Source organism: Pavona decussata, unplaced genomic scaffold, assembly GCF_977016875.1.
Source record: "Pavona decussata unplaced genomic scaffold, jaPavDecu1.1 SCAFFOLD_100, whole genome shotgun sequence".
Classification (NCBI taxonomy): Eukaryota; Metazoa; Cnidaria; class Anthozoa; order Scleractinia; family Agariciidae; genus Pavona; species Pavona decussata.
The window spans coordinates 4,040,279-4,055,769 of NW_028145515.1; the positions used below are offsets into that span (position 1 = coordinate 4,040,279).

At 39.4% G+C, this 15,491-nt stretch overlaps 1 protein-coding gene across 1 annotated transcript; it reads right to left on the minus strand.

Annotated features, from left to right (window-relative positions):
- Positions 1–1,305: 1,305 nt before the first annotated feature.
- Positions 1,306–10,074, minus strand: LOC146472435 (SOSS complex subunit B2-like). The gene is made up of 5 exons (XM_085119799.1): positions 9,922–10,074; positions 9,701–9,839; positions 7,689–7,760; positions 5,343–5,415; positions 1,306–3,214 (listed from the first exon to the last, which is right to left on the minus strand). Exons 1-5 carry the CDS (start codon positions 10,010–10,012, stop codon positions 2,807–2,809), a joined length of 783 nt encoding a protein of 260 aa, XP_084975925.1. The 5' UTR covers positions 10,013–10,074; the 3' UTR covers positions 1,306–2,806.
- Positions 10,075–15,491: the final 5,417 nt, after the last annotated feature.

Sequence of the window (15,491 nt, forward strand, 5' to 3'; positions counted from 1 at the left end):
TTCACAGGTTTTTTACACCGAGGTAAACCCGAATTTTCATTCTCTTTCTTTACTCGAACGCCACTCCTACCAATTTAGTCCCTGGCTAGTTCCCGTTTCTGTAGAAGTTGAACGAGTTGAAATATGGCGAAGTAGTACAAATGAAATAGTTTTATTTTCAAGTGACATTTCACGTTGGCTTTGTGGTCGTCGCTGCTGAAGTTCTCTAGTTATCTACTGAGCGAACGGGAGTACGTAAAAATGGCATCAGAACAGTAACTGATTATGATTTTCATAACAAAAACTTTACACTTAGCCTCGCTTTCATAATCAGGTTCAAAGCAACTCGGAAATGGTCTATTTTGGTGCATTCCTTGCTGTCCTCTGCAAAACAACGACTAGCATCTCATACAGGGGTCTAGGGGTGTGCGTGTGTGGGGGGGGGGGGAGGGTAGCACCACTCCTTGTTGCTTCATGAAACACGTACAGGGTCAATACGCTACAGCCTTCTTGGCAGCACTTAAGCTTTAATTTCCAAACACAGACAGTGCCGTAATATGACCACAAAGCTGAGAATCAAAGAAAGAAAGGCTAAGGGTGGTGTGTGTGAGTGTGTGACGGGAGGGGGGGGGGGGAGGGAAGGCACACTGCTTTAGTTGGGCCTGTGCCATTGGTGCAGTAGACCCTGATGTGGAAGTGATATCCGAGTCGCCTTCTCGACTGTAATAATATTCTGAGTAAAATCTGATCACGTTTTCAGTTTATAGAGTGACAGGTGATGGTGTTGTGTAGGAATTAATTAACAAATCGACGGCAGTTTTTTATGGTCTATACTCTTATAGACCATAAATTGACGTCATAAAATGTTTAAAACTCAAGTGGAACCACGACCCGCAGTTGTGAACATTTTATGACGTCAAATTGTGGTCTATAAGAGATTTATAGATCATAGAAAACTGTTGTCGATTTGGTTTTTTTACCGAATAACATGGGAAAAGTACGAGCGGAATTGGCTTTTTTTGAGAAGGCGCGCGCGCTACATCTGACATCATTTTATTATCGGTTACTACTCTTTTAGACAATAGCTACGAGCCAATCAGTGCACAGGAATTTTGGCAGTTATCATAACAAACAAATTGGACTCGTTTCCAATCTTCCTTTAAAAGATGATTCAGGCAATGACAGGGACTGGTGACTTGTCGCTATTCCAGCACTTCTGGGCTTGTGGCTTCCCTGGTATCACGGCTCCCTTGACGCATCCTAAACATTACCTTACTCAAACACTATAGTATGAGGCTAGCAAGTTAGTTTGTCTGTGCGCAGTCATCGCAGGTTTATAAAAAAGGCTTTTAATTCATTACTAAAGATTTCCATACATACTGTACAAAATACAAAAGTATCTCAATAGCTTTTTCACTTACAGTGGAAAGTGCAACTAACCTAATACTAGAGTTTAACCTCCTTGCAGACTCAAGAGAGATAAGGGAGGACGAAAACTGCTGGGCAGTGACTTACGGACACAAGAAAAAGGCAAAGCCCAAGGCAAAGACTGTTTGGGTCACAGTATTTATGAGGAGCTGATTTTCTACTCCCTTAAGTTCCTTTGACCTGCTGCGGAGAAGACAGACTGCAAAACAGTCACATTAATATTTTGTGCTCCAAGGCTCATAGTAGAAAGTGCAAGAAAATAGAAGACACTTCTTGCCTTTTCCCAGTCTCACTCTCTGTAATCGCTCTCACTCCAGAACCATACCATTGTTCAAAAATTTCTAACATTAATCCGAGATTACCGTTACCTGAGATGTCTGTTTTTCATGTTTAGAAATACATTTTCAATACCAATACATTTTAAATTACAGTTAGCTGAGTTAAATTTGGTAAAAAAAAATATCTTTCCGTGCTTTGAACCTCATTATGAAAGCGAGGCTAAGTGAAAAGTTTTATTATGAAAATTAGTTTCATACTTTATGCAAACAAAACTATTTTTCATAATTATGAAAAACTTTGCACTAAGCCTCTTTCATGACGAACTTGACAGCAACTCGAAAGTGGCTTATTACTCTGCACTGAATTCAAAAGTAACACCATTTCTTGATTAGCTTGAAATTGTTTTGAACAACTAGGCAAGGGCATAGGTAGGATTTCTCAAACAGGCTCTTTAATGAGTCCTGTGAGGTTTGAGTCTCTAAAAGGATCTACTCCTGAAACTTTGCCGGAGGCTCAGATCTCACAGCATCCACATCTCACAGCATCCGATACTGAAATAATGATTTTTATTTAGTTAAATTCCAGCATGCTTATTTTTCCTCATATTAGCCATTGTTTCAGTATTTCAGAAAACAAAAAATGGTGCAATGGTTCATGGATGTTTAAGGCACTATCAGTTAACCTTCAAATTTAATGGAATCATAACACAAACCAAGGGGGGACCAAGGGGGGAGGGGAGAGCAGAATGGTTACAGAAACCTTTGGCACCCCCCCCCCCCCCCCAGTTAGCTACACCCCTGCCAGGCCCAGATCTCTCAATCTCATATGGTTTCATTACAATGCTAAACAAACTCACACAGAAAATAGAGACTGTTTTGCAACTGTGTATGTACAAAAGACAATGTACAGTTCCAGCAATAATCCATACAGGCCTACCCCAAGGAAGGTTATTGGAAATTCCTAGGGAGAGGGGGGTCTTAAAAGCCAAAATTTTAGAAGCAAAGTATTAAGCTAACCTGGAGTTTCCTGGGGGGATGGGGGGTGAAAAACAAACAACCTCCCATGGGGAGAGTATGGATATTTTCTGGAACTGCACAATCCTATTGCTAGCTATAAATTATCATCTGCGTGTTCGTGGATCACGACTAGTGTTTATTACATTACGTACACTGGTGTCAGGATTAGCATTGTGAGTTCCATTGCTACTATGTGTCACACTCACAGGAAATCCACCACCATTTCCATTGTTACCACCAGCGCCATTGTTGCCCCGCAACTTTAACCTTGGGTCACGTGATGAGTCCACCTTGGGTGCTAAACTTCCTTGCGTGGCTGGCACATCTTGTCTGTTGTAAGGGTGGAATCGATGAGAGGCCAAGTTGTGGCCATGGTGATTGTTTGGAGGGTTCATTGACGGCAAATGTTCTGAGTTATGATTTTGATTCCGTGGTATAATTGATGATGACGATGATGCAGCTATGTTGTTTGTATTGGGTGAGTTCCTTCCTTGTTCACCTTGTTGAAGATTCTGAAAATCAAAACAGCTTGTACATGTATGCATGAAGTCTACTTTTGCAAAAACACAGTGATCTACAATGTAGTGGCCAGCACAACAGATTTTTCCATTAGGGGTATAGAAGGGTCTATCGAAAATGACAAGCCTGTCTTGAATTCTTGCAATTTAAAGTTAGTGTCTCAGAATCTTGCGCTTGCTAGAATTTGAACCATCTTGAAGTCTCCAATCTTGAATAATTTGAGTCTCGAAGTCTTCCAAATTGTTGAGAAAGAAAAGAATTAAGGTTCTTACACAATTATTTCTGTGTGTAGCGATAAACAATGAGCACATGCATGAAGAATCACAACCTTCTTTTTGGTACTATCGACTTGAAAATTGTTCAGCACTCAGAAGATCTCAGTGTCTCAAGCTCAGATTTTTTTTTAAGGTACAGTCTCAGGCTTGAAAATTATGGAAACAATGAAGTTTCAGTCTTGGATTTTAAAACAAGGGTGTCGGAGTCTCGCAAAGTCTTGGATTTACCATTCTTTCCCCCTTCCATTGATTGGAGCTTAGCCAAGTGGTTAGGTTGCCGCATAAATTTTAAACCCAGGCATCCAAGGTTCAAAGCGCCTCTGACTACAAACGACTAACTGCACTTGTTGACAATACTCCACAGTTAACTCCTCAGCCATCACTGACTCCCAGGGGCCCCACTCACATATTTTAGTGACGGGGGGGTCTGAAGGATTTTTTTGGGTCTGACATTTTGACCAAAAGGAATTTTTTTTTGGGTCTATGAAAGACACTGGGATCTTTTTGGGTCGTGAAAACAACACAGGGATTTTTTTGGGTATTCTATTTTTCAGCTCAAATCAACAATAACATAAGCCCAATTTACTGCTTGTGTGGTACTACGAGATATTTCTGAGATTGTAATCTATTTGAAAAGTAATTACCGGCACTCCACCAAAGTTGAAGTTGGCATGTTTTAGCTTTCCAGAAGATAACTAATAAAATCTGCTGATGCAAAAACACTGAGGGATTTTTTGGGGTATGCTAAAAAAAGTAGGGATTTTTTTGTGTAGACAAATTCTGAAGTTGGGATTTTTTGGGGTATAAAATATGAACCTCTGTCAGATATGTGAGTGGGGCCCCTGGCCACTGACTGGTCTGTCACCAGCCAGCTGGAATCTTTGACCTTGTCATTATTATTTTTTGAATGTATATTGTAAGTTTCTTATGTTTGAATGCTCAGCACCGACTACCACCCTGTGAAGTAAAACAGCATGTACCTGTACGGTCCCCAGGGGATACTCAGGTATATCGATCAGTGACAGACCTTTTTTGGGTTTGAAATAAGCATCTGGGGACTTTTTTTTTTTGGGGGGGGGGGGGTGGTTAGAAATCTTCTGGTGGATTGTTCTTGGGAGGAATGATTTTCAGTTGGCAGGGGCTCTTTTTAGGGTTTTATATTGGTAACACTCTACAGTCAAGGACAAAAGGGTTGAGATGAATTCACATTTATGATGTTTCTTGCACGCAACAGACATTTTACAGTCAACCCAGGTCACGCGTGAACGATATTTTTGCAATTTGAACGGAGTTTTGAAATTTACATGTCAGTTTTGAAGATCGCCAACGAGATTTCAGAGTTCCCGTAAAAATCTCCCTAGCTTATTGACGGTATAAAGCTATGAATTTTTCTTTACATTGCAAAATTGAATATTTCAAGAATAAAAATTGTTTGCCAAGTATTTTGAATCTTTTTTTTTTCAGTTAATGCGTCTTTTTCGGAGCGATTTCCAGAGAAATGTCCAACATTCCATTCACACGTCGGACATTACAAAGAGAAATTCGAATGTTCATTTCATTCTTGGAAATACTGTTCACGCGTGACCTGGGTTGACTGTAACAGTAGATTTAGGTTACTGAAGCTATAACAACAGTGTGACAGAAAATATGACTTTATGACAGACTTCGTATCCCCTTTAGGCTGGGGTGAGCATGAATTCAAACCACACCCAAAGCCTTTACACAGAATGAGACCATGAATTTCAGCCCCTTAAAGATTCATTAGAATGAGTATCCTTGAAGGGTGGGGCGAGGAGGCTCCCGTCATGGGAGATCAAAGGTTTACAAATTCTCAAAAGAACTTTACCTGTTTATACTGCTGAAGGAATTCTGCATTAGGGTCACTCATGTTTGGCAACTCGCAAAACACCATGCAGAAGCTGTTAAAATACCAGAAAAAACATTTAAAGAATTTATTTAATATTTAACTAGTCAATCAGTATAATTTTAAAGACAAAAAATAAACTACCAAAGTTCAAATATTGTACCACACTCATTTATTCTTGGAAGTATAACAATAATTATTTCTTCACTCACACCAGTCTTGGGCAACCACCCAAAATGCAGTGATTGCTTTTGATGTGGTATCATGATGACAAGGTAAGTTTTAGAGTTGAGGAATGATCACTAAAAATTATAAGACGTAATTAATCGGGACATATACCTGTCTTGATGTCTTACTAACCCAGTTTGAGGTCTGACTGTAAGTTACTGACCAAGTTTTTTCTGTTGATTTATGGCCCAACCTTGAAGCGCACGGGTCATAAAAAAGGGGAAAAAACAAGGTTCTGTAACTTACAGTATGGACCGAGAAAACAAGGTTAGTAACTAAAGATATTTATTATATCTTTGAGGTTAACTGGGTGTACGGGAAAGTAAAAATTTCAATTTAGCAGGCCATACAGTGAAATATGGACCAAGAAAACGAGGTTAGTAAGATATTTATTACACCTCTGATCGTGAGGTTAATGGGGTGTGTGGGAAAGGAAACTTTCAAATTTAGCAGGCCATACTGTGAATTACGGCCACCAAAATTGACCAATCACACCACCATACTAACTGGGAGATACATGTATTAATATAATAATGTGCCTTAAAGGAACACCCAAAGTCTGGACCCAGGGGGCCCCTCAGAAGTAAGGGGAACTCTGTTCATGCACAGGGTTAGGGTTAGGGTTAGGGTTAGGTATTTTCAAGAACTTCTCACACACAACTTAATGATTTAAATGTGTACATAACACATTTGAGAAAGTACGTTTCCTGAAGGAATTCAAGCCCACACTTAAAACTCCAGTGATCAATCTGAGCTAAAACAACAAAACATGATCCGAGCCCTTCAATTGAGTTAAAACACTCACACTGTTGGTGACCATAGTAATACAGTGCAATGACAATCAACAGACCAGCTCACAAAAGGTACACCAGTTTTTTTTCTGATCCCCTGCCTTGTTTTCACATTTTGGCCAATCTTGAGCTTTTATTGAGCAATGATAATTATGATCAATTCCACATCCACCCCCCACCCACCAAAAAAAAATTGTTTCATGGCTCACAACCTTAGATAAAATATTAAGCCATGCAATGTGGGTCATAGGTTCAACTTCTGCTAAGAACTATCTCTAGTGCAGAATTCCTCCCAAGTTTTAATGGGGGATATGTGCTGGGCAGGCATGCTTCTCTAAACAGCTAGCTATGTGGGTCGATCATACATTTGCAGCTCACAGTTTTCAGCTCACTTCAAAATTTGAAAGTAACTTTTAGGAAGGTTGTAAACATTCCTCTGGTTGAAAGTAGATCAGAGTACAATTTAAACAAAGCAATAATTGCTTTTCTCCATAAACACAAGTTGCCGACGGGAGATACTTCGAAAACGAAGAGGAAATCGGCGAAAAAAAAATACAGAGCAATGTTTCTTAACTGGAATGAAGTTCACATGCCAAATTTCCGTTACTTTTGAGCACATCGAAAATCGATGAAAAACCAGGAGGATGTTCTTGCCCCGAGCCCTTCCATTAAGGATGGTGCCTTCTAATGCCGAAGTATTTTTGCACAGTTTATGACTATGCGGGAAAAGCAGATCTCAGCAAGGGCTACTGAAATCCAAAAAGGAAATTGGGGGTAACCACACATTTGCTAGAGATAATAAAGCAACAATAATTCTAAAAAGCTGTAAAATACAAAGCAATGTGTGGCATTTTTCTCCAAATTGAAGCTTCATTATCTCTGAAAAATGCATGGTTACTCCCAATCTTCTTTTTGGATACCAAGAGCACTTGCTAAGTTCTGCTCTCTCTGCATAGTTTAAAACTGCACCAAGATATCCCCGTATTAGTAGACACCACCCATAAGAAACCCTAGTATCTCAAGATGCGCAGAAAGACATGTATGCGCAGCAACAAAAGTAGGCATCGTCCTTAAGCAAGACAAAGCAGATAATGAGCCACACGACAGTGAACCATTGATTAGCCTTCTGAGGTTCCTCTCTGGCTGGTTATTGTTTAAGAGAAGGCACAATTTCATCAGCCCATTTTTTTTTGCTTTAGAGATTGAATATTTTTTACGACACAGACTAACACTTTAAAATCACTTGCTATCTTAAAATTTAGGATTATTTTGACTATGCAAAGGAAAATTATTGAAATGTCATACTTACTCGCCAACTTTTTCCAAGTGTCCAATTCGTCCTGTGTACAGTGTTAAGCTTCCTTTATATAATGATGAATATCTGACATTAAAAATTGATTTTTAGTTCATTAGCCTGGCTAGACACTTTTTAGGAAAAAAAAATTTCATTTTGAACAAGATGTCATTTAATGTCAGGACAGCTGACTTTTTATCCTTTAAGCCCCAACTGTTATCAGAATCTAAATACTCTTTACATTTTCCTTACTTGATCACACATACAAGTTATGAGAATATAGCAAATGATCACCAAAATAGTGATCCAATGGCAGAACAGCTGCTTTTTAACCCTTTTATCCCAACAGTGACCAGCATCTAATGTGCAGCTCCAGAAAATATCCATACTCCCCTCATGGAAGATGTTTTTGTTTAGGACCTCCCCCTCCCCCTAGGAAATTCCAGTTTAGCTTCATACTTTGCTTCAAAAATTTTGACTTTTAAGACCCCCCTCCCCCCAGTAATTTCCATTGACCTTCCATGGGTTGGGTACGGATTTTTTCTGGAATTGCATGTAAAGAGAAATTATTTCTCTTTACATGATCACTATTTGATCAAACACATAAGTTATGAGAATAAAGTACATGATCGCTTGAGGAAAATGTGTTGATTTTTTAACAAAGTCTTCCAAAAAAGTTGTACCATAAGAAATGTGTGGGGAATGGTGTCTACATGTTGATCTTTGGGCTTACAGGATTACTTAAGACAACTGCAGATTATTACCACAAACTGCATTTGACATGGAACCCAGAATTACATCCACGCCATCATGAAAACCACTTTTTTTAAACCCTATAAACATTAAGCTCACAGTCATTTTTAGATCAATTCAACACCTTACATTATAAACAACCAATTTTTATAGCCACCTGCCAGAGGCTTTAGCTGAATGCTTTTTTTTTTCAAAAGAAACATTGGCAAGCTTTTATCTTTGGCGTTTTGCACTACAAGGCTCGAGAGGGTCGACTCAGAACAGATGAATACAGCCATGGTAACCAACAGTTCATTTAGTGGACGTCTCTTTGAAAGGCCTTAGTCGCTTCAGATCTTCAGAATTAACTGAGATGGGATAATTTAGAGTTTCCTTTGGTGAAGCCACCTCAAGGTTCGAAATTATAATTTCTTTCGTTTTTGAGGCACAAGCATGGCGTTCAGAGTGTGAAATTTGTCCAGACCAGCTCAGAAAGTTGAGAGAGGAGATTTAGTTTGCTATAAAGTTTTCTGTTTAAATGATTGTGAAGTTTCAGGAAATAACCCTATCCCCACCAGGGATTGAAAATTCCAGGGGGTGGGAGGGGTGGGGAATCCATAAAGGACAAAAACTTGGAAAGAATGTATAAAACTACATTAGAATTTCTACAGGAGTAGGGAGGTCCTTTTAGAAAATCTCCTCCACAGGGGAGGTATAGATATTTTCTGGTCTTACACATTCAGCTAAAAATAAGAACAGATTGAACTGTGTTAGATTGTCCAAACAGTCCTCATAAAGGTAATAAAACAATCTGGGAAAGCAAACAAAAATATTTGTTTTTAAATTTCAACATTGGGTGCCCCTCTCAGTGGCCATTTCTAAGATAATTAACATTTTTCCATCCATGCTCAAGAAATTGCATAATAGTTTCAGAATTTTAGAGAAGATCTAACAACCCTCCCCTCCCCCACAGAGACAATTCTCCCATCACAAATTGACAACTCCACGCAATAAATGTTTTCTTTCGGGGCAATTTCGGGTTAGAACAATCTACGAGAATATAGTGGCACTTCAACCTAAATCCCTAGCCCCGAAATTCTTCCAGCTTACCTCGTTTTATCGGGAAATTTACGAAATCCACCTCCCCCCGGATCTTACAGTGATATTACAATTCCTTTCTCAGTGTAAATTTATGCGACGAGGAAATTTGAAACCCCACGTCCCGAGAAGAATTTGAATTACACATTCCGCGATCAAAGGCATCAAAAAAACACGACCAAGGTAGCTGTTCTTACCCGCGAACAAACTTAATGATATCTCCTGGTTGAAGAATTTCTCCGACTTCGTCCCAAACGGACACCGTAATAGAGCCCGTTTTGTCAGCAACTCGACATGCCCGAACGACATGGGAATCTTTCGTTTTGGTGGCTTTCCCTAAAAGAAACAGCGGCGAATTTCAGCGTGAATTTAGTGTCTGGTCAAACAGGGAGCAACCGAGAGGATAGGGGAAGCTTACCGACTTCCAAAACTATGAATAAACAGTGTAAGTTTTTTATGCCGGGCCGAATATCTTTGATATCCGTGAAATGCCTCTGATCTTCCGCCATTACATTCTATCTTGGTGCGACAGACTTCCTCGCGCGAACAAATCATCTCGCAGTTTATAAAGAGGTGATCGTGACGTCATCGACACGTGCTTTGTATATTGGCTGGGACTTCAGAATAAAGAATATTGGATCTTCCAGGTAGTATTGAAATTATTTTAATGATTACAGCCTATAACCCAAATAAACAAAGCGGTAACGAATATTGGACAATATTGGATCTAGGTATTGAAATTATTTTTATGATTACAGCGTAACCCAAATAAACAAAGCGGTAACGACAATAGCCCATATAACAATAATAATCACTAAGAAGTGGTTTTTAGGGGGGTCCTCTAAAATAAAAAAAATTAAAACAAGCAACATAAAAATCCCCTAGAATAAGATATAAAAATAGGTAACAATAAAAATTAAGATCTATGATAAAAATATACACAACCAACCTAATACAAATCACATAAAAACTTATTTAGATTCCTTTTAAAGTGCCCATAACGGAATTTTTTTTATTTTCTTATCTGAACCTTTACATCACGCGAAGAACTTCGGCGAAAAAATTTTTCGATTTGAATGAAACGCAAATTTTTTATGAATTTTACAAATCTTTAAAATCCTATTTTATTGCGGTCCACCCGCCCCGCTGATGAGAATGCCGACGGGCTCACAATCGGGCCACATGACATAGTCTGTGACGTACATTCAGGAACTCTCGAGTCTATGCACTCACTTGACCTTCAGTAAAGTACATTCGCGGCAGAAAGAAAATCGTCAGATTCACCGGTAGGAAAAAAAAAATTAGCTCCAAATAAGTATATCCCATGGCAGAAAACTTATCTGACACGGAAAGTGAGCAAACCGCTGAAGAAAGCAGCTAGGACGAATTTGAAAGCGTCGAAGTCGAGGCGATAGATGGCGTCCATGAAACAAGTAGTACGTGTGAAGATGATGATACACTCCACCCGTACGCGGACGAGCCGATAGCAGACGAAGAATGGCTAAAAAGATATCGCAAGGAACAAGAGGAGAAGCGACGACTCGAGGAAGATTTAACGAAACGCTTGGAGAATAGAGTGCGTGTTGGTGGATGGTTAAGTTCTAACCTTGCATTTTGAGTACGCGCTCTTCATTATCATCTGTCAAAATCACATACATTCGAACGCATTATTTTCCATGTAGGTGTACTTGTGGTAACTGTAGCCGTGATCTGCTGGCAAATATCAGCGAGTGCTACTGCTGCAAGGAACTCGAAGGCAATTGGGAAGCCGGCGCTGACTAGAGACATTGTTCTCGTGGAACTACAGGAAGGGCACGCGTTGAACTGTGATAATAATAGCTTGTCTCGTTCTCTGAAATCTCGGCCAAAAATTTAATTGTCGGATGGAATTTGTTAGCTTGTTCATAAAGTTTACGAAATCCATTGTATCTTTTAGGCGCATACGTCTTGCGAAATATTCGAAGTCTAACAAGAGTTGGCGTCTGATGTAAATATATATTCGCGTCTGTCACCGGTGTCGGGACAAATTTGAGCCCTTTAGAAATATTAAACGCTAACAGGCTGTCGCTAAGTTGTTGGTTTGAAAAATTCTTTATGAATCATATTTTTTTTTCGTGCTTTTCTCTTTGTGTCTCAATCCGTTTTTTAGCCAATTTTTTTCTGCGCTCTTTGCGCTTGTTATTTGTTTTGTGCCCTTTTTCTATTTTGAACCCCCGTTGTGGTGGTTAGGTTTTCAGAGATAACGCTGTTATACTTTTCAACATTTTTATTGTTTGCAGAATTCTGCAACACATGTGTGTACAATATTTGTTTGAGCTCGTTGAATTCTTGCTGCAGTTTATCTACCTTATCTACATCGTGGTTTACAATGTTTTCTGCGTTCGCCGAGGGCGACTGTTCTCGCATCGATCTATTTACATCAGTGGTAGCATTTGTGCTAGTATTTTTTTGAGAGCTTGGTCTCAACGAAACTTCGCGGATCTCACGATCTATGAGAAAATATACCAAAACAATTACGCCATATTTTATAAAACTTGCGACTGAGTTAACAGTGAGGTCAAACTATAAACCTCAGAAGGTCACAACGCTTAGAATGTCACAAGCGGGTGTGAATATTCAGTATCGAAAGCGGCTTACCATTCGCTTTTCCCTGCTCCTCTTCGAAGGTGGCTCTTGTTCTTCGTCTTCCTTTCGCTTAGCATGTTTTGAAGGATAAACACAAACGCCGATGTCATCCTACTTCAGTTCAAACCTGAATTCATCAGCCTTGTGAAATCCTCGTCATTGAAGTGCATCGAGCACAAGGACGAGGTCTTTCCAGACATCCACATCTTCGTCCGCTCCAGCATAAAATCGATCCATTTCTTTCGCCTCCTCAGTCTTTGCGGGCATATGGTGCCAAAGAAAGGAATCCTGTGCATGCTTATTCCATTCGCTTCGTCTTTGATGTTTCCACATCTCGCTGCAACACATCTTTCCGGCATTTTCGAGAAACATGCAGAAATACCGCGACTTGTTTTCACTGAGATCCAGAGAAAGGCTGAAGTCACGTGTTCCTGAATCTACGTCACAGCTCTTGCTAAACCGAGAGGAGACTAATGCGAATGGTGGGCCAAAATGGAGGCAAATTTGCACGTCTTATAAAATTCATAAAAAATTCGCGTTTTATGCGAATCGAAAAATGTTTTCACTGAAGTTCTTAGGGTGATGTTAAAATTCAGATAAGAAAATAAAAAAAATTCCGATATGGGCACTTTAAGTCTTTTAAGGTTACCCGGGACCTTCAGAGGTGTCTCAGGTCCAAGCAGTGTAGCGCGTCCGGTTTAAACTGTAGATACCCAAACCCCTATATCAAATTAAAGCTTATAGAGCTGGCTATCAAACTATACCAAAAATTTTGAAATAAAATGAATTGTTGAATTTTTCACGACCTCTAAATGCGAGCGTCCGAATCACCTTTCAAAAGTTACAAGTCAAAGCGAATTTTGTTTTTCGCTAATTTAATTTGCTCCTCAGTTTCCGGACCCAAAGAGCTAAAAAAGAAGTGTCTGCGTTTTGGCATATTCAATTCCAGTGAAAAGTTGCAGAACATTTTCGATGTAGGTTTTAAAAAATGTGGAGTTATCACACAAAAATCGCTCTTGGAGAAAAAATATTTCAAAATAAAAAATTCGCAGACATCTTTTTGTTGTTCACATGTTAAACTAGCTGCTGTCCAAATTTGAAGGCAAAAGAATAAATTCCCTTTGAGTTTTAGCGCTTTGAAGTGGCTCCTCCAAGTGAAAAAAATTGATTCGAGAAATCAGCGCTAAAAATTCGGCAATTCATTTTATTTCAAAATTCTTGGTTTAGTTGGATAGCCAGCTCTATAAGCTTCAATTTGATATAAGGGTTCAGGTATCTACAGTTTAAACCGGACGCGCTACATCGCTTGGACGCGATACACCTCTGAAGACACCTCTGAAGGTACCGGGTAACCTTAAATTCGTTAGGCAGGAAGGCCCAATCGTTCAAAGCTCTAAAGTATGTAGTACGTCTTCCCCATTCCGTTCGCGGCCTGCGAAGTCTTGGTAGAAAACCATTTCTAGTATTATAATTATGCAATTGTCTTAAAGGGGTTCTTAAAATATCAAAATGTTCTGGAACATCTCCCTTGATCGCATTCTAAACAGCAAGACATCGATGTCCAAAGCGCCTTCCATGAAGCGGAAGCCATTTCGACGCTGTCAGGGCCTCGGCTGACGACAAATTGCCACCTGCGATCTTCTTGGTAAACCGATTTTGGAAGACCTATAACTAATTTCCGAGACATTCAATTTCTTACTGGGTTGGAATAGAAAATAATTTGTATAACCAGGAGACCATATCCTGGTATAACTTTAAATTTCGACTCCTGATAGGAGCACTGGGATTTTTTTCCGAGTATGCCTGTGTCTTTTACTGATTAATACATCATTCTCATTTATTTACCAGGCTTAACATATTCCATCATATTATTTCCATTGCGCATATGCCACACATTGACATCCAATCCTAGCTGCTAGGATTGGATGTCAATGTGTGGCATATGCGCAATGGAAATAATGTGATGGCAGTATGCAGGATGTTTGTCCCGTGAACCTAGATTAATGGTCTTAGCTCTCACGAGTCTCCTGTAGCTCAGTGGTAGAGCATCCGAACTAGTAATCATAAGGTCTTAGGTTCGACTCCAGATGCGAGCACTCGGACTTTTTTCCTAGTATGCCCGTCTTTTACTGATTAATACATTAGTCTCAACTTAACAATTTTCTTTCTAGGTTTGGCTAGACATGTGATTGACCAGGAGCCCGCCTTATTATCCTAACGATTCTGGGCTATGTAACTGATATTAAATTTCTAGGATTGTCATTACAGAATTATAACAAAACGTTTGAAAACGTTCGAAAAACGTTAAGCGGATGTTCTCAGGGGTGAGGGTTGGGAGCTGCTCAAATCAGCTAATTACTATTCATGTAGTCTGTTTCTTTAAGCAATGAACAGCATTTACGAGCGTAAAACCCCACGCGGGATGTTGGCAGAGCGCGAGAAAAAGCTTGTAAGTCACAGATCTAAGGCGAGTGATTTGCAAGCTTTTCGAGTGTTCTGCAAACATTTATTACGCCGGTAAACCTGTAGACTGATGATGTTTATTGCTTTTGTAAAAAAAAAAGTAAGTAAAAAGAGAAACAGTTTCCTACGAGTTTATCGGTACAATAAACAATGTGTTTGACCAATCAGGAGGCGTATAGTACCATGCGATATCTCTTTTGGTTATCGTTTTTGCTCAAGGAAAATAATAATCTCGTACCCAGATCTCACTCTAGGTTTGGATATGCTGACCGTGGGAGATCTGGGCATGAGATTAGGAAACGCCAAATTTCCACTAGCTACTATATCAGCCACATGCCTTGACAGAAACACTTTTAATTATTGTTTAATTATCGATATTCGCCAATGTTTTTGTCGGAAATATTCTATATAAACGACATCGTGGCGCATAATGATATGGGTTCACTTTTGAACGCGGAGAAGGCGAAGTCCCCTACGTCTCGTTCAGTTTTTTATTCCATTCAATTTCATAGTGCCAGATCACTGAATTTACGTGATATTAAAAGTGACAAGAAAGGACCAAGGATAAAGTAAATTCCATTTCCATGTCTTTTCTTTAATAAACTTTAATTCAGTTCAAATCTGTTTTACTTGTGCGTTCGACGAAGGAGAACGCAAGCCTAATTTTGTGTTGCGTTGGTTGTCCTGTGGCACGTGTTGCGTTACTTATAATTGTCTCTGTAAGCAAGAAAAAAATAAGAAATCTGTAATGGGCGGACGCAAATTTGCCTCGCTTTCAAGTATCAGATCCTACGACGTGAAGTCTTTACAAAGAAATGATCGCGTTTCAAGGCAAGTTCTGTATTATTGGAAATCCTCTATCGAAATCTCAGGGAAGTGTGTATGAGTCATGCTGGATAT